At 46.9% G+C, this 18,086-nt stretch overlaps 1 protein-coding gene across 4 annotated transcripts in view; it reads left to right on the top strand.

Annotated features, from left to right (window-relative positions):
- The window catches only part of LOC107216756 (homeotic protein ultrabithorax-like), a 118,983-nt gene that overhangs the window by 67,729 nt on the left and 33,168 nt on the right, over positions 1 to 18,086 (top strand). For 3 of the 4 annotated variants that reach the window (XM_046730087.1, XM_046730069.1, XM_015654043.2), the window contains one exon: positions 13,172 to 13,579. In XM_046730087.1, the coding sequence (XP_046586043.1) occupies positions 13,172 to 13,500 (329 nt within the window). In that variant the 3' untranslated portion in view covers positions 13,501 to 13,579. Of the gene's footprint in view, positions 1 to 13,171; positions 13,580 to 15,157; positions 15,287 to 18,086 lie in introns of those variants that run through there. The other variant, XM_046730080.1, reaches the window with a different exon arrangement.

Here is an 18,086-nt window from a genome sequence, read left to right on the forward strand (position 1 = left end):
GCCGGTATAGATTGCAAAAATTTCAGCGAAGTGAAATGTTGCAGAGAAAATGGAAGAGTAAAAGTAATCTGCTATTCCTTTCCATACCTCTCGACTTTACAAGCGATTCTAGCAACGTTCACCTGCGTACGTTTCGTAGTATAAATACATTAACGCGTTGTCGTAGATCGGGTAGATACAATTATGTATTGCGTGCGGATCGACGTATTGCGTAAACCTGTACCGACACTATAACTTATACAAAGGGCCGAAAGCCTCGAGATATCCTGTCGGCGCGCAAAGGTCGAAGTGGATATCTTTATAAGAGCTTAATTCGTGGGGCGTGTGATGCGCTAATGACTACCTACGCTCTCTATAACATAATCACATCCTACGCCTAACCTTCTTATATAGATACACTATAATCCAAGTATATTGACCGTCGGGTGTGTGCGTGTATATTTACATGTATATTCTTAGCTTCTCTATATATGTATACTGATTTATACTCGGCACGGCCGGCCGTAACTTTAAAATTATATCAATTCCCTTTTCTAAGCGTGCGGAAAAATTTTCTGTCGCGTATATTATTCGCGCACAAGGGTGAAAATTGCCACTGTCCGCACGTCTAGGTAGGTATACGTGCATAGGTAATATATAATACGTCCTCCCTGATATTAGCCATCTTTGGATGTAGTCGGTTATATTCGCCGAACTGAGGGAGCGAGTGCGCTTATATTGGAGGATGACGTATATTCGCGGATATTATAGACGGTGAGGTTTACGTGGATTGTGTTTTACGGAGTAGAGTATATTTATGACAAAGTAGTCGCATCTCGATTGGCGTTATTCAACTGCAGGGTGGCCAGTTTATTCTCTCCTTTTACACACCTACTATATTTCTTCTCTCTTTCTCTCCCCCTCTCTCTCTGACCTCCTCTGTCTGACGTTTTTTCTTTTTTTTTTTCTACGTTTCTGCAATAAAGTACGCCTATCTAATCAAACTATAAAATTGATGGGGTTCTCCTATCGCTCGCGAGACCCACACATCTGTCTCTTTTTCCAAAGTTCGGTGAAATACAGCCCCCCTGCACAGTCGTCGCGGTAGTTCCATGGACCCGATCTATAGCCGCCGCCTCGTATCCTGAGAATGGTAAAAACGATCTGAAAGCATCGCGCCGCGGTGCTGCGCCATTGTCATTCGTATATTAACGTCGCTTTCAAACTCGTTTGATTATTATTCTCATAGTTCAGCCGCAATCAACGCGGACAGAGTAATTGCTACCATAAATTTGTCCTTCGGGTTATTGCCATATACAGGTACATACGTACAGATTTTCTTTTCAGGCTAGAAGTCGCAAGTAGAAAACTTGATTTTTTGTTGTTTTTTTCATTTGATAAAACGAAGAACCGAAGACTGGAATAATTATAATTTTTACGCAGCTCAGATATGTCGGATAGAAAACAGAATCCAACATGGCTGTTGGTAAAATGATAAAAGAGATTAAAAGGAAGTTGCTGGCGGAGGCTGACCTGCGGAGACCTAATCTTTTTATTTAGTTTCTCTCTCTTTCTCTCTCTTTCTCTCTCTCACTGTTTCTCTCTCTCTTTTTCCGTAAGTGCTCCGTGTCCACCTATTTCTCATAAATTTGAATTAATTTACATGTATTTGAATTTACTGCTGGCCATACTTTATCAAAGCAATTAAGCTTTTAAGCTCGCATTTGCATTAATCCCCTGTTTATAATTACTCTGACTTTGAAGGAATTCAAAAGTTTCGGCTGCGGCAAGGACGCATGCGTCTCGCGCAACGTGTTGTAGATTTTATCCGGTGACGTGCCGGAGTTCGGACTTTCGATCGCCGCGATCCTCGTGCGGTACGTACATACCTGCCCAGAAATTTTTACAAGAACACTTGACAACCCGAAACTCTGCGCCACCAGATGAGATACCCGATTGCGGACCCCGCAGTGAGGAAGAAAAAATACACAAGCAAAAAAAAAAACGGAAAGAACCACGTAATTGACCACAATCGATGTATAATCGCACCCTAATTGTTCCCGATTACGCATGTACCTTACAACCGTGCCAACGTATATAACCATGCAAGGTAATTACGCTCTGCGAGGTTCACAGTTATATGTATACTTCAAGGAAGAATCGATTAGCGAACTACGTTTCCCTTAATATACGATCGGTTGATTGTTTGTAAGTAATTGGACTGCAGCGGTGCACACATGCTTGTATGCACCTGCAACGCTTAAGCTCGCTTCTTAACGTATACGAACCGTATTTGAGGTCCAAAAAATACAGAAATCAGTATATTATAGTAATTATTTCACCGGAGATTGGATGCGAAGTATCAATCAACCAGCACGTAAAATATTATCGATGCAAATACCAGACAAACTGTTGACACGTCGATTATACCTACTCGTATGTGAGGTAATTATGCACCATTTCCATTAGACGTGCGTATAGTAAGAAGCATAGAAAACTGGAATCAACGGAGCTTATTCTTCCACGCAGCTTTTTTCACACGGGTTTATAAATGGAAAAAAATAAAAAATCGGATTCTGATGGAAAAAGAATCCGGAGAAAAGTACTGCACACACGGTTTGGGGGACCAAGTTTCAATTTTCCGGAACATTACCTCCGTGAGTACGAAATTGGTGCGCTTATCGGTAGATTCGACGAGACAATTCGGAATCGCTCTCGAGTGATTATGCGTGCACGTAACAGTATATCAGTACATTCGACACCATTACGTGTAAAATGGTGGACGGCATATCGTGTGTCCGTCAAATACCGGTTTTCCGAGTCTTACAAAATTTCTCTGAAATGTCCACCGTGATGCAGTAAACTCGCTTGAATGAGGGAGAAAATCCTGTATGGTGTTACAGCGTAGAAGCGAGTTAACGATAATTCCAAGGAGTTGGCGCACCCCTTAGCTGGAAAGCCGAAGGTGTAGAAACACGCGTGTACATCACGCATACGTAGGTACGATACATTTTGAAGTGGAAACCAGACGCCCCTCGCACACGCTGTGTCATCCGGCATTGTGTGTCACCGTGTAAAACGGCGTCGCGCGTTTCAAAGTCGGGTCGACGAGACACCAGCTAGAGCCGAGGTTAGACGGGACTGCGGGATAAGGATGAGGAGGAAGAGGAGGATGAGGTGGGCGTCGCAAGGTGCGCGCTAGGCCGTCTCGCGTGCGGAGCATTGGTGTCGCCGGTTTGGATTTAGTGCGTGAGCGCGTGTTGGCGTTGCGCGCAGCGCACTTACGTCTCTGCGCACTCGTCGTCCCTGGGATCGTTGTGCATTTTGTGCGTCGCGGTGCGAGCCAAGTGTTGGATATAAGGTGTGTACAATGTGTCCATGTTGTACCCTCCGTACGAATATACACGGGTTTCGCCGGTGTGTGACGAGGGTACGTGTATATTCCTGATCCTGACTGCAGCATCACCGGCAGCAGCAGCGGCAGCAGCATGGCTGGCAGAGGGTGTGGGGAACGAAGCCGAGGCTCTATTCAAAGCGGATGATTCAGTGGCCGCTGCTGCAGGGGATAAGATCTCCTGGTCCGCCGCCTCGTTCATCTTCCTACTCACCGGCGAAACGACTTTCCTCGGTTCGAGAGCCAACGACCAACGAACCGACCAACCTGTACGCAACCAGCCGAACGACAATCCTTTCCGTTTCTTCTTCGACTTGTTCGTAGATAGCGGGAACCGAGTCGTTCCAACGATCGCGGTTCGGCCGGTATAGGAACTCTAGCCGCGGTTATCTTGAGAAGCCCGGGTATACGCGTTACCTGCCTGTATTCCCGCGAACGGGGCTCGTCGGGAACCTTCTTTATTTCACCCCCGTTTTTACCGTACCCGAATCCCCCTTTCGACCTAGACGCGTCAACCGTAACGATTCCCGAATGCCAGCAAAGTAAGTTTGATACGCAGGGAGCTGTGGATTTTTTGGCACCAGAAATCGCCGCCCGCGGGGCGCACCCCGTTATAACACCGGAATCGCGAATGAAGTAGCCTGCATGCAACGCGGCCACTAGTTTCCTAACTTTCTGATTTATCGCTGTTCATTACTACATCCGCAAACCGTCGAATAATACTCGAGCCCCCGTGTTAACAACTGCATGTAAAACCCACGAATCACAGTCCCGGCAGCCAACGAGCCATCGTCATAGCCAACCCGCTCGATAGAAGGATAATTTCGAATCTATACTCTCCACCGTTTCACGCAAAAATTATCAACCCCACTTTTCGCAATCATCTGCGCAAACACGCAGGCAACTTTTAACGCGTCTTCAAAGTTAATTTCACCATTTCGCCTTCACACGATGTAACGCTGATATTAACATCATACTCTCGAATGGTCAACAATCACGAGGTTGTATAAAGTGAAAATATAATTTTTGGTTAAATGCAAAAGAATTTTGAAATTCGGGTATTCTTTTCTTCAAATAATCTTACAACCGTAATCACGCGCAAAATTTATAGTCGCACCTCGATTTAGCCAAATAGCCCCTAATCTTCATCTTCACTTTGAATTCGCACCTCATTCGTGACTCTCCTGCAATTATTTGAGGTCGGTGAGGAATATCGTTGTTGGAGCACTATGGCGTCTCTCGTCCATGGAACCGGCTCGCCCCACCTGAACGGAGTCCTGGAGCCGGTACGGGGCCCCCTGGGGCCTAAAGAGACCCGGGTCCCTCCTCTGGCACGGAGCGAAGGGACCGCCTGTGTAATCCCGCTTGCAAATTATCAAATCATCTAGCCGATACTTGTTAACTGCACCAAGTTAAGTCATTATGACGGAATGCCGCCGCGGTGGCATGAATTATGTATCGATGCATGCCTATATATACTTTCACAGGGTTCGAGATCCATTCGGTACCTGTCACACGGACGTTCCCCGATACCTCGTCCACTCATCTTTTCGCCAAAGTTGGCCAATTTCATCCGTTGACACCTCCCGTATCCGAGTCTGCGCTCCGACTTGGTTAAATTTTTCGAACCTACGTTCGAAATCGAATGCCTTTGGGGTGCGTCGCAATTTGCAACTGCGTGAGATTACACCGGTACGACTTGGCATTTATTAATGCCTCTCCGACGATTCCTGGAGTTTTTTATGCACCCTGCCTCGACCGTTGAGGATTTGTAGTTTGCCAAGTTTTAAAAGGTTTCTAAAGACCTCGAGTTCAGAGGTAGTCAAGCTCTCGTGGTGCAGGACGGGCGCGTGGATCAGGATTCAGCTCGTACCTTAAACGCGCGGCCTCTCCGCAAGCAGCGAGAAATAAGGCGGCAATAAAGCATATGTAAAATATATTCTGGAATTCCTTTTAGGACGCAGATATACGGTCTGCTGCCCGTTGTTCGGGTCTCTCCGACGCATGCGTGCGATGCAGGGATGTATTACAGCCACGGTGTGCTCTACGAGTCAGTGTGCTTTTACACTTATATCTGTAGCCATCCCGGACCCGGCAACCACAAGCGAGAAAGATACTGTGACAGTGGTGAGACGGCGAGTCTAAGGAGAGAAACATATGCTCGCGGTCGAATAGGTGCAGAGGTTCGATTCCGCCATTGACACGAAATTCGTCCTCTTGCCCCCGTATTAAACGTATCCAACCACCCTCTAATTACCGAACTCATCAAACGCGCATTTCTATACTGCATACGTGATCGAGATACATTTTTTACCAATGTTCACCTGCAGCGTGAAATTTTTGAGAAACGAGAAGGCGAGAGAAAATCTCGGAGGATTTGGCAGTCCGGGGGGATGGAGGTGCCGTTGCAGGAAGAAGGAGCGAGGGGCGAGGTGTCGCCTTACAACCGGCTCGCTTACCTGCGCGAAAGCCTCCTTTGCATTCCATCTCCTTCGCCATCTTCGACGCTTTGCTTCTTTTGCCACAGGTATACGTATACCGAGCTATACGTTCACCCCTTTGCCCTCGTCTCAGTTCTCTACTCCTCCTCCTCCTCCTTCTCTTTACCCTCCTCCCCATCCCTCCGCGTTGTACATTTCTCGTTCTCCTTTTGCCTGCAATGCACCGTTGCACCGGTCGCTTCTCTCGGTCTTTGCATAATTATAACAGTTACTGCGGCAAAGTCGAAACTCGACGCAGCGCGGGCATGGCCGAAAAGTAGCTGTGCGATTGCTGTCATGTATTACGTATTTATACCGACATTCACGATCTATAATCCGTAACGGTTGTACTCGACCAGTTGGCAACGTTTGCTGGTATTATTATCAGGTAACTAAAGAGTCGAGAAAAGTTTTGACAGGAAGAGTATCTTGCAGATCAATTTTTGCAATCATGTTTTTTTTTTTTTCGAAGAACCAATATGTATAACGGATCAATTATTATCATAGAATTCTGTAATATAATGGGTTACGAATGAAATTTTACAAATTAGATTAATTTGCTTTTAGAATAGTTCCGGATATTTATGTTCGATGGGAAACTTTTGCGATAAAAGTTTTTCCAAGTTTCTAAATCGGTAAAAAGTTCAAGATAAAAAATCCACCATCGTAGCTGTGCATCGCTAGAGATTTTAAAATAAGTTTGCCAATGTTTGCGATCAGATTACCTTTCTTTTTTTTCTGCCCGATTCGCAAAAAACAGCTATACGACATCGAGATATCAAGTAGTTTACCGCCGCGCATGTAAGTAAAACTCTGCAAGGGTGAGAATTATCTATGTATATACCTACGCGTTCGTGTCACAGCGGTAAACGATCTCTCGAAATTTTAGGGGAAGCTTAAAAAGAAGATCTGCTCGGATGCAGGGTTTTCGAGGGTAGGTAGGTACCACAAATTAAGTCGCGAATTGTCGTATAATATAACTAGGCATTATTTGATTACCGAGGGTGGCATAAAATATTTACGGTAATTAGCTCAGAAGCTTTCTCTCGTGCCTTCACTTTTCGTTCCGTACCTACTACCCCCTGAGCCTGGGGCCTCACCCTCTCTCTCTCTCTCTCTCTCTCTCTCTCTCTCTTTCTCTCTCTCGAACGCCCAAGTAAGATAGGAGGGTGGGTGTAGCCTCGGAGCTTCTCTCCTGTTCTCTCTCTCTCCTCGTTTCCCTCGTCTTGGCTCTTGGCGAAGCTGCAGCCGAAACGCGGGCACGTAATACCCACCCGTTTCGCCCCTGCAGCCACGTCTTGTGTGTTCAGAGCTCCCGCCGTTGTTGTCCCAGCGGACGCCGGGCAGAACATCCCCAACAAACTCCTCGGTATGAGATACGCGTAGCTACGCAGCGAGACCGTAGCTCACCGTGGCACTCTCCCCCCCATCCTCTCTCGTTCTCTCCCTTGCTCGAGGCAGGTAATCCCCTGGAGGGCGTGAGTTACGACCCGCGGCCTCGCGCGCTGGTCTCTCTTCGCACCACCCTCCCCACCTCCAGGAGTTCCTCGGCATCCTCCCACCGGCTTTCGCCCTCTCCTGAACAGCGTCCCTCTCTTTCTCTTCGTTTCGAATATCTCTTTCCCTTCCTCTCCGGCATACCTATCCCTACTCGGGGTTCAAGGATGGCGAGAAACAGGGCAAGACAGGGCAAGCTCAGAAGGCGAGGCTCGTCGCCGACTGTATAAGCGCCGAGCGCGGAAGACGCAGCTGGAGCGCATTTGTCAACCGTAATTAATAACTTATATCGGGAGGAGAGTTAACGAGGAAACCGATGCCGGCCTCTCAGCCTAGCTCTGCGACGTCTCGTAAGTTCAGGAGAGCCTCTGACGCGGGGGTGAGGCCTTCGTAAATACGAGCTTCGTTGGCACGGCCTGCGTGCTTTGCTGCCTACCGCGCATCCGAGGGTGCCTGCTTCGAGTGGCTCCTGGGTAACGAGGTTAACGAGGGGCATCTGGCTCGCCCATGATCCGCCGCCCGTCCAGCCGGCCCTGTGTACCCTTCCGACCTTTTGCGGAAGAGCGAAATATTCCAAGGACTCCTGGAGGATCGCCGCGGTCGAGATGAGAATAATCAAGGTGCACGCCGCTGCGTCGTATAGTCACGGTTCCATATTTCTATCCGTGGCTAATTCTCTCTGTCCGAAACTCAGAGGGCTGGTATCCATTATTCATGCTACAGCATTGGACGACGGATGTATGGACAACCGGAAGTCCCACTACCCTCCATGTTCGTCTATTTGCGCTATTCCGATCGATGATAATTCTTGCAAATTTACGCCGCAGTTTGACAGTTTCGTTTATGGATCGGTAGCATCAACGGATGCAGCCGGAATCAGCAATCGCGCAGGGATGGCGGCGGAGAGAAGTTTTTTTGAAAACAAAAATATTGTATTAAGCCAATCGGAGAAGTCAGCTTCGCGTCGGGGTTCAGGAATTCCCTGATATTGGCAAATGCACTGTTCTGCACGATCGGGCAGATTCTTATAATGATCCTTGGCGATGCCAGTGACGTAGGGTAGGCGGGTGTGTTTATACGCGCAGCCAGCTCTTTCACCCCAGAGAAAAGCGATTGCTTCTGTTTCCCAGCTCGGTGATCTTGTAACGCGTGTCTACATATGTAGCTCCCTGATGTACCGTATACCTACGCGTAGAGAGTGTGTGTGTGAGTCAACGTAGAGGCTAAATTGGTATCACAAAAACCTTACGGATTGCCAATCTCACGTAATTCCGTCTCGGCGAAGAGACTGCAGGGTCGGGGGATGATGCATAGCGGCCAGACTAATCTTATAAACCAAAACTTTGCTCATGGTTCGGACCTCCATCTACCCCAAGCTGAGGAACGACTACAAGGGAGGCGGTCGTCAGTCTAGTGGCCTAAGCCTATGGGAAAATCGCCGTTCGCTAAGAAAAAGAGAGAGAAAGGAGGGTAAGAGAACGCGGGCGAAAGATACATTTCTCCTGCGGTTCGGGCCAATTCACTTACTTTGATTTGATTGGCTCCACACGTGTAAACGCGCGCCTCCGACGCCGCAGAGCGCGCTTAGCACTCTTGTAACACACGTAGCTAGCCGTGCACGGGGTATGTAGATATCAACGTCTGGGTTCGGATTGCGTGGTGGCTCGTCTAACGCATACGTACATACGTGTAATGGCTGTATATACGCCGAGTAAGGGGGTAAAAGGGGCCGCGGGTTCACTCCATAGACGGCGGATAGTGAAGGGAGGATTTTGGCGAGCTCGTGTTTTGCGAACCACGAACAAAGTTATGGGAGCCCTGGCAGCAATCAGCGTATTGGCTCTTCTTATTAGAGTTGGCAACAACTCTCCCGTTTTCCCCTTTTATTGCCCGCGCCCCCATCGCCTCCCGACCTCCCCAAAGAACGTCTAAGCTTTTTCGGCCTTCGGCTTCGCGTTCGCTCGGTTTAGCTCCAGACAATTCGCGTACGCTGCGTTTCGGAAGAAAAATGACTCTCTTTATAGGTACCTAGATATACTGTCCCACTCGGTATCTTATTCTCGAGTAAACTCGCGTTTCGTAACATCAAATAGTGAAATTAGTTGAAACGTATCATCTTCACTCACCGCCTCGCCGGAGCAGCATTGAGAAATTCTGGTCACTACCTGAAAAATGAAAGAAAATGCACGATTATTTTTCAACGATAGCCAATTTAATGACAGATATATACCTACGTATATTCGTTGAGTTTTATCAAGTATAGATGACCTGACTGGTAGTTTGGGAAATTCATAAAACGGACCGTTATACATTCCGATAGACTTAACGAGTTTGAAAAGTTTAAAGGACGAATACCCGAGCATTTAAACTTTCCAACTATGATCGTTTTAGCCCCATCCCATAGTGTTATATGTTCACTCTTCGAAGCGATAGCTTAAGTGAGCGAGTGAGAGATAGATAACGAAAAGTAGTCGACTAGCCGATATCCAGCAGAGTTCACATCGATCTGCGAGAGGATATTTTCACGTTTCGGCTAATCACACGCGTCGAATAAAACGGCGTGCCGCTTGGTAGTAACCGGTGCACACCGACCCAGCAAAACCGAGAGGGGAGCAACATCCCTGCAGAGTTTGGGCGAAGGCCCAAGCTGCCTCTCGAGGATGAAACACATTTTGCTATCCCCGCATGAAATTTATCCACCCTCTCGGTTAAACAGCCACGCACGCTTCTTTCTCCTCCCCTCATTCTTCCTCTTCTTCTTATTTTTTCCGGGACGCATAAGGAGGGCGGTGAGTCTCCTCAGGCAACTTTGTTCCCCATCGTCTGAGGCGGGAGCTGTTGGGCGGCAGGGGAAAAAGCACCGAGATAAAGAGAAGGAATGAAAGAAAGATGGAGAAGCTGGGTAAGAAACCATGAGCGAGAGAGAGAGAGAGCGAAGGAGTCGCGAACCTGTCACATTTTCTACTTTACCCGAGACGTATGGGGGCGGCTTAATTGGGGGAACCCCCTCTCTTTTATTTATAAGTTTCGGAGTCTATCGCCCCCGCCCCGCGCCCCGTGAGGGTGGCGAAGCGAGATGCCGTGGAAGTAGCGGGGGTGGCGTTCCCCGATCTCCTCGCCCCCTCTCGCCGGCGGACCCGTGTGACAAATAACCCTTATAAACGCCGCTCTATAACTCCTGCCTCATGCCGCGAGTCCACGTGTAGGTGTTCGTCGGTGGATGGAGGGGGTGAGGGAGAACGGTAGCAGCACCACCGGTAGCAGCAGCAACAGTGGCACCCTGGAACGGGAATCAGGGACGCCCAGAGGGAGAGAGCAGCCGAGGGGGGTGAAAAGGGGACGACGGTTGGGCGCCGGGCCACTTGATTACGTCGCGATAATAAACATGGCGCCGATATGAACTCCCACGCGCTCCGCCTAGCTGTGTGTAATGCAACATTGTTTTCCCGGCTAACGTGTATACCTATATACGTTGTAGGTACGTACATACGATACGCAAACCCCCCGTATACGTATACACCAGACAACCACGTGACTTTATGTACCTACCGCCAATAATAGATTGGTTAGATACGGGTACGAATATAATGCATTTATTGGGGGATGTTTCAAATTGAGTTACCGCATATACCGCGACGCCTCTCTCTACGCTGCGCAACGCGGTCGGCAAATCGACACTTCGTTACGATGTTTATAACCAGCAAATCTCCGCACAGGAATTACAATCGATATTTATCTGCAATAACCCTCAAGTCCATCATCAAATTCGCACCGGGATTTACATGCGTGCAACGGTGTAACCGTGCGAGCAATCATTTTCTTCTCTGTGTATCGGAAGGATAGATCATTTATCGGACTGTCGTTGATTCTTTGTGTTGAAATGACAAGAGATGAAAAATTTGCAACGTTACTACCGTACGTAAACCCTGGTTGATTTTTCAACAAGTCTGTGTTCAAGGCGTTTGACACGATTCACAAGATGAATTGACAATGAGATAAATTTAATGTCGTTTCTCACGTGAAGATTAAACGATTCTTAAGACAATATAAGCTTAATATTTTACCGGTATCTGCAGCTGAAAAATGCCACACAACGAGTTTAAGAAAAATTACGTCAAGACTCCACGAAGCATTTTGGTCCGAAATGAACCGTAACGATATAAATCACCTGACTCCATAGACCCAACTCACCGCTCGATTAGGTACCATTCATAATCCCATCTCAAACAAAAAGTTTGAAAAACCACCATTGCACTGAGTCGCAATCATTCGAACGTACAGGTACAGGCGAAGCCGAATGTATACATTTATATAAATAACTCATCACCCAAGCAAACGCAACCGCATCTCTATAATTCTCAAGAATGCACCTATGAATCTCAGAGTACCAGAGGTACACGATACCTACATGCATTTCCAAAGAGTATGGTGGAAAGACAAGAAGAAACAAAAAAAAATAAAAAATACCGAATGATAATGCACACGTGGAAAAAATATTACCGGTTATATTTCGGTGTCGCCAATTAGTCGCAACGCACCGGGAAATCCCCTCATACCTATAGTTACAACACGCGACACCGTCGAGCCGTATAGCTGCTGGCGCGAAGGGTGTAAGAGGGTGAGGAAAGCGATGAGTTTACGGGTGTGAGTGAGTAGGTGTCACGTAGGTGCGCGTACGAGCCGGTGTCGTCGAATTGGGTGTGGGTATAATCGGGCGAGTGTGTGCCGAAGTACGTACGAGTACCAACGGTGGTTGGGGCGTCGGGGATGGTGGGGGTTTTACGAGGCAGTAACGGCCGATAAGGTGAGCCCGCGCCCCCAGCGGAGCTTATGCCGCTACCGTACCCAAGTGGCTGTTCAACGCCCAGGCAGGCCGTGTGGATGCATACGCGAGGAGTTCTTCGCCCCCTTTTTTTTTCTCCCTCTTCCTCTTCCGCACTCCAGCAGCCCCATCAAAGCTCCGGGTATGTAGCCACCCACCCACCCGCCAGACTATATCTTGTATATGTACACCTACCTGCGGCACACCGTGCACACACGCAGCGCACGCGGAAACCCCAGCGCTACACTTTATTTAAAACCATTTACACGTCTCTGAAGCTTTGCCTCCGGCTCTCTATATCCTTTTCCTCCACTCGGTTGTATCCCCTGCAACTGCACCGCGTACCTACATGTATGGGTATCCAGGCACTGGATATTGAGTGCCGTGCGCTACCGACTAGCACCGGTTATTCCCTCGTTGACAATCGTCATGGAAGATCAAACTCGATCGGTGAATCATTTCCTATTGTTCATATCCTATTGTTCATTCTCTTGCTGGCTATAAGGTACATGCACACAACTAAGCGATCATTTTTCCATGAACATGTAGGTTTATCCCCATCCTCGAATCATCATCGTTGTCTTTAACGCAACGCACGCACAGCCACCCGCGGCAGCTGCTGTCCGCAAATCCTTGAACGCAATTACACGTGGTATCGTAACTAACTGTCGGACAAATAACATTTTGCGATCTACGTGTTGGTTGAAACCAGTTTTTGCGCCAATTCCTAATACGGACGGATATAATAAATCGTGGGAATTAAGATGAATGTCAATTCGTACATTATTTACTTAATGATATCGTCGTTTTTTTTTCTGTTTTCTTCATTTAGTTTCTCGAAAGAGTAGATTATTGGCTTTGGATGTGTGATTAAATCCCGAGCCGTTAATATACGACGACCGATTGAATCACCGGCATGCCGGACTCGGTACCGATATATACAATATGGACTTTCGGCTCAATCGCTTATTTGAGTTTTTTTCCTTCTCCTGTTTCCAGGAGCCAACGGACTGCGCAGGCGCGGCCGGCAGACATACACGCGGTACCAAACCTTGGAATTGGAGAAGGAGTTTCACACGAATCACTACCTCACAAGGCGGAGGCGAATCGAGATGGCTCACGCGCTTTGTCTAACGGAAAGACAGATAAAAATATGGTTCCAGAACAGGAGGATGAAGCTGAAGAAGGAGATACAGGCCATCAAGGAGCTCAACGAACAGGAGAAACAGGCCCAGGCGCAAAAAGCCGCTGCGGCGGCCGCCGTCGTTCATCAACAACAGCAGCAACAGCAGCAAGGGGGTGGTGGGGGCCCAGAGGCGGGGAACTAGGGGTACGCCCTGCACCGGACACCCCCAGACCACCCGCACCATCCTCTGCTAGCACCGCAATGTACACAGCTATATTAAGGTAAGCACTATCTCAGATTTCCTGCTACCGATTTGTGAAAAAGAAATTTAGATATCCGAAAGACGATTAGTCGTTACTCGCGAACCGTTTCAACTTCTATTCGACGAAAGGAAACCGCGAGGCGATCATCCGTGACTTCGTTACACGTGATATCATGGTACTATATATGCATGGTGTACGTTGTACTAACGTGCGCGTCCGAGGTGTATGCACAGTGAAAAGTAGATGGCAAAAGCTTGCAGCCGACTTAAACGCGTGGGTAAATTCAACGCCAACGTTAAAATGTTGCCAATTCGTGATTACGTTGCCGAGGCTTCATTTTTCACATTGTATATATAATACACACGTGATGTACACGCATACGCGCGTAATCCTTATACCGGTCGAGGAGTATCGGCACCGCGAATACGTGTAAAGCATATATAAGATCGTACATCTTTCGAACGCGTTCGTGTACCGGTGGATCGGTAATTAAGCGATCAATCCGAGGGTATATATCCACGAATTATGCAGGGATATACCGTGTTGGCCGTTCGTAGGTATACAAGGTTCGTTCCTTCAAGTTTAACTTAATTATTTTAATTAATTCAGCGAGCGGAGGATCCCTACCCTAAGCTATTTACGACCTCTCCTGTATTAGGTAGACATACGTACGTACCATACCTTGGGTACACACCTTTATGTGGGTATAACCTGCAGATACATCCATCCTCGCCGGTGTACCAGGTGTGCGTTTAGATCCGTCGTAGGTATAATAAACGTAGAGAGAGAGAGAGAGAGAGAGAGAGAGAGAGAGAGAGAGAGAGAGACCGTACGGTGAAATCCACGTCGACGGCAAATTATCATTACGACACGGTAAAATTCTGGAGATTTCCCTTCTCCGGCCGCAGGTTATTCTCTAATGTTTCATAGTACATATGTAATATATCAAAAGTTTAAGGCGTGAGCGCTTGGCGGAATTTTGAGACCGCGGCGGTCTCGATTATACACTGTCAGAAAATTCACATTGTCGATAAGAATCGCCACCGATTAGTGTGAAATTAAACATCATCTTTATAAATCGTTCGATTCGCGACACTGATTGGTCTTAAAATCAACACCAAAATGACGTGGACTTCTATAGAATATTCTAGGTGTTACATTTAACGCCGCATTTCTAACAGTGTATCCCCGTTGAAAATTATACACTCGCGTTCCACGTACGGATATCCACTTGGAAGACGAAAGTAGTTGTACTCGGTTTATGAAATGTTAACCCCGCAGTTCTCGTTGCTGAGCTGTGAGGAATATCTGAACGCGGTATCATCCTTTACGTCCCTGAATTCGCACTCCATCGCTTTCCGCACGCGGCGACCGGCGATGTATACGGGTGTCTATTTCCATCCAGAAGTTTTGCATTCGAAGGTAAATCTTTCAGGAACGGATGTGTACGCGTGTTTGCAGCATGAATGTACGTGCGGAGATCGGCTGATTTCCGAGGAACCGGTATTTCGCCACGCACCTCCTCATTTTCGGCGTTACAATTGCCCATCTCATACCGTAGAAATTAGAAAGTTTAACATTTTTTTTTACCTGCAGGTATAAGGTGACCCGAAAAAGATTGCGGAGGGTAGTCGCGCGCGATTTTTCGTCCATTTGTCATCATATCCCGGTGAGATAATTCGAAACTTTCACCGAAGTATAGTTCGCGTCTAAGGAGAGCGAGTGAAAAAAATAAAACTTTGGGAGAAATTTTCGGGACTTTTCTTTTTACCTTTCTCACCCTCGGCTCTACAGCGCCACTTAGTTCCAAGAAAATGAAGGACCCTTAGCTCGATGCGCGGTTCGACAGTATTGGTCGTAAAAAAAGGCTCACGATTTCGACACTTTCCTTACCACGGCAGACTTTCTCCGGGGTAAATGGAGGGTTTTATGACCTTTTATATCCGTCTGGGTTGGTGAAAATAACCCAAAGAAATAGAAAAACAATTCTTGATTTTCCGTTGGAAAAATAAAAAATAAAAGATCTTTGACAGACTTTCGACTCACACGGTGCGAGACAGATGACGGACAAAACTGACCGTTCTTTCCGCCTGCCAACCAACGAGCTAAGCAGCCACTCGGTTACTCGCGTCTTCAAGACAGTCGCGGCAGGACGGAAAAGCCCTGAGCTATGGGACGTCGAACGTCGCGACGTCGTCCTTCGTCCTCGTCGGAAGTGCAGGAGCTGCAGCTTCCAGATGTTTTCAGAAATAACGATACATACCTCTCTCCGGATCTTCTGCGGTAGTGAAGTGAAGTTAAAAAAAAAAAGGGAAAGTAGAGAAGCCGGCACCGGTTAGGCCCTGATTTGTGTGGCTGCTTTGTACCCTGAAATAAGCACGTTCTACCCATATACCTATAGATGGACGCGCGCTCCCGCGTTGCCATGTTTTTTCTGACGGCCGTCGTCTCATCGTCTACGTCTTTTAAAGTGGGAACCGGTAGAGCTCGCTACGTTGGTTAGTGAACTGTTGGATTTGGAAATAAGGCACCGCGGTTTCAACGTTGTTCGATGGATCACGATTCGTCGTAAATTCCTGTCGTCGAGGCTCAACCTAAATTAAGCTCTCCTCGAAATTCTCAACGACCGTAGATTTATGTAAGCTTTTATCTCTCTAATCATCAGATTTATACCCAAAAGTAACGTCGGATAAACGAGCACAAGTGAGACTTACGCGCGTTTCAAAATTCAGCATGCAAATATGTTGGTCCTATTCATGGGAAATTTATATCCGCAATCCGGTGAATTAAAGCTTGAAAAAAATTAAAATGCTAAAATTCTCTCTGTTTACAACCAGTATACGTTAAAGATTTCTTGGATCATTAAGATAACTTACAGCTACCAATCCGCCGCAACTATTGACGTATAAAAAATTTAAGGTACCTATAACAAAGCAGGCACTGAATGGCACTTTATTGTCGAATCAGAGTTTGATTCTTTGACGAAGGGGGCCGATCCATGAAATCTGATTCAGTTTATTCATTCGTTTCGTCTCCAATTCCAGGGGTCATCCGTCGATGGTCAACGATTGGCGGCGACCGTTTTGGACTTGGCGTATCGGAATTCGAGCCACGCGTTTGCCGGTCGTATCTCGCTTTGCGTGTCGTGCAGTCCTGCATCACGGATGCCAATACGTTTATTTATTGGAATACCGGTTTTAACGAGTACAACAAACGCAGCAACGCGTCGTAGAGAATGCTGTAACGAGTCATTCGCAGCGTCAAGTGGATGTTATTACACAGTTTGAGCTGTGTAGCTAGTGCTTGATAAATTAACCGACACCGGGAACGTGTAATTAGTGTAGCACCTTCCATAGCCAGGAATTACAGCTTGACCATTGCTCCGCGGTTGATTGATCGGACTTGCGCAATCTCTTGTTTACAGCACTGCCAAAAATTATCGAGTAATTACTGAAGATCAGGTGTCTATGTTTAATTCTAAGGTGTTAAATCGAATATTGAACAAGCTGATCAACAATCTTGCGGAAGGTAGTGTTTGACTTTATTGAAAAACTGTAGAGGATAAAAATTCCAAAGTTTCAATGAATTCCGACAATTCCAAACGGCATAGTCTGGCAATCTGGATCATATAGACAATCGGTGATGAAAAATCATCGCCAAATCACCGTGGGTATCGATTTTAGTCGATCGGCTTATTTGCTAGTTAATTGAACCCCGTTAAGAAGCAGTGAAAATCGGAAGAGTAGTAGGCGAGTAATTTCGAGCGAGCCAGGGGTTAAGGCGTTTTTATTAGCTTGTGTTGTCTGACACGGCGTGCGTGCGTCTCTCTGTAATCATGCTTTTGTACAGACGCCGGTGCCATCTAGCGGCGTTAACTGTCGTCGTTTTAGTTATGGCTGCTTGACCCTCCGAAGTAAAATGGGCGTGGCATAGAGAGGAGGGCTTTCTAGGAGGGCAGCCTTCCTGTTGCATAATAACCTTACGCGCGCGCGAATCTCGACTGTCGAGCCAAGAATTTGAATTTTATGGTTTATTTTTTTACCCTCGAAATCACGTGAATTTTCCAGAGAAATAATTGATGCTTGGTTGAAAGTCAGTTTTGAATTTAAAAAAAAAAAAGAGTGAAGAAAAGACAAGAATTTGAGAAACGATAAATTATAAAAAAAACAAGAAAGAATTATTCAAATATTTCAATTTTTGAGCGCAACTTTAAAATACAGTGATAAAGCACGGAGAAAGTGTTATTTTAAATTCAAAGATAACGAGCGAAAGACGAAACGGTGTAGCACTACGCCTGGTGGGACTACTTTATTGGTTGGTCGTTCGGTGAGGAGATGGCAGCACGAATCAACGTTACTCACAGGGCCATACTCCATTTCTATTTTACCGGCGTGTCCTCCCCGTCTCCTTCGATCGGTATGACGGTTAATTTAGAGCCCTTCTATACCGGCTAAGTAAGAATGGCCAACGAGCGTGATTATTCGTTGGTAGTCCGACGATTACCAGTAACCGGGGTTTATGGTTT

The sequence above is a fragment of the Neodiprion lecontei genome, chromosome 1, assembly GCF_021901455.1.
Source record: "Neodiprion lecontei isolate iyNeoLeco1 chromosome 1, iyNeoLeco1.1, whole genome shotgun sequence".
NCBI lineage: Eukaryota > Metazoa > Arthropoda > Insecta > Hymenoptera > Diprionidae > Neodiprion > Neodiprion lecontei.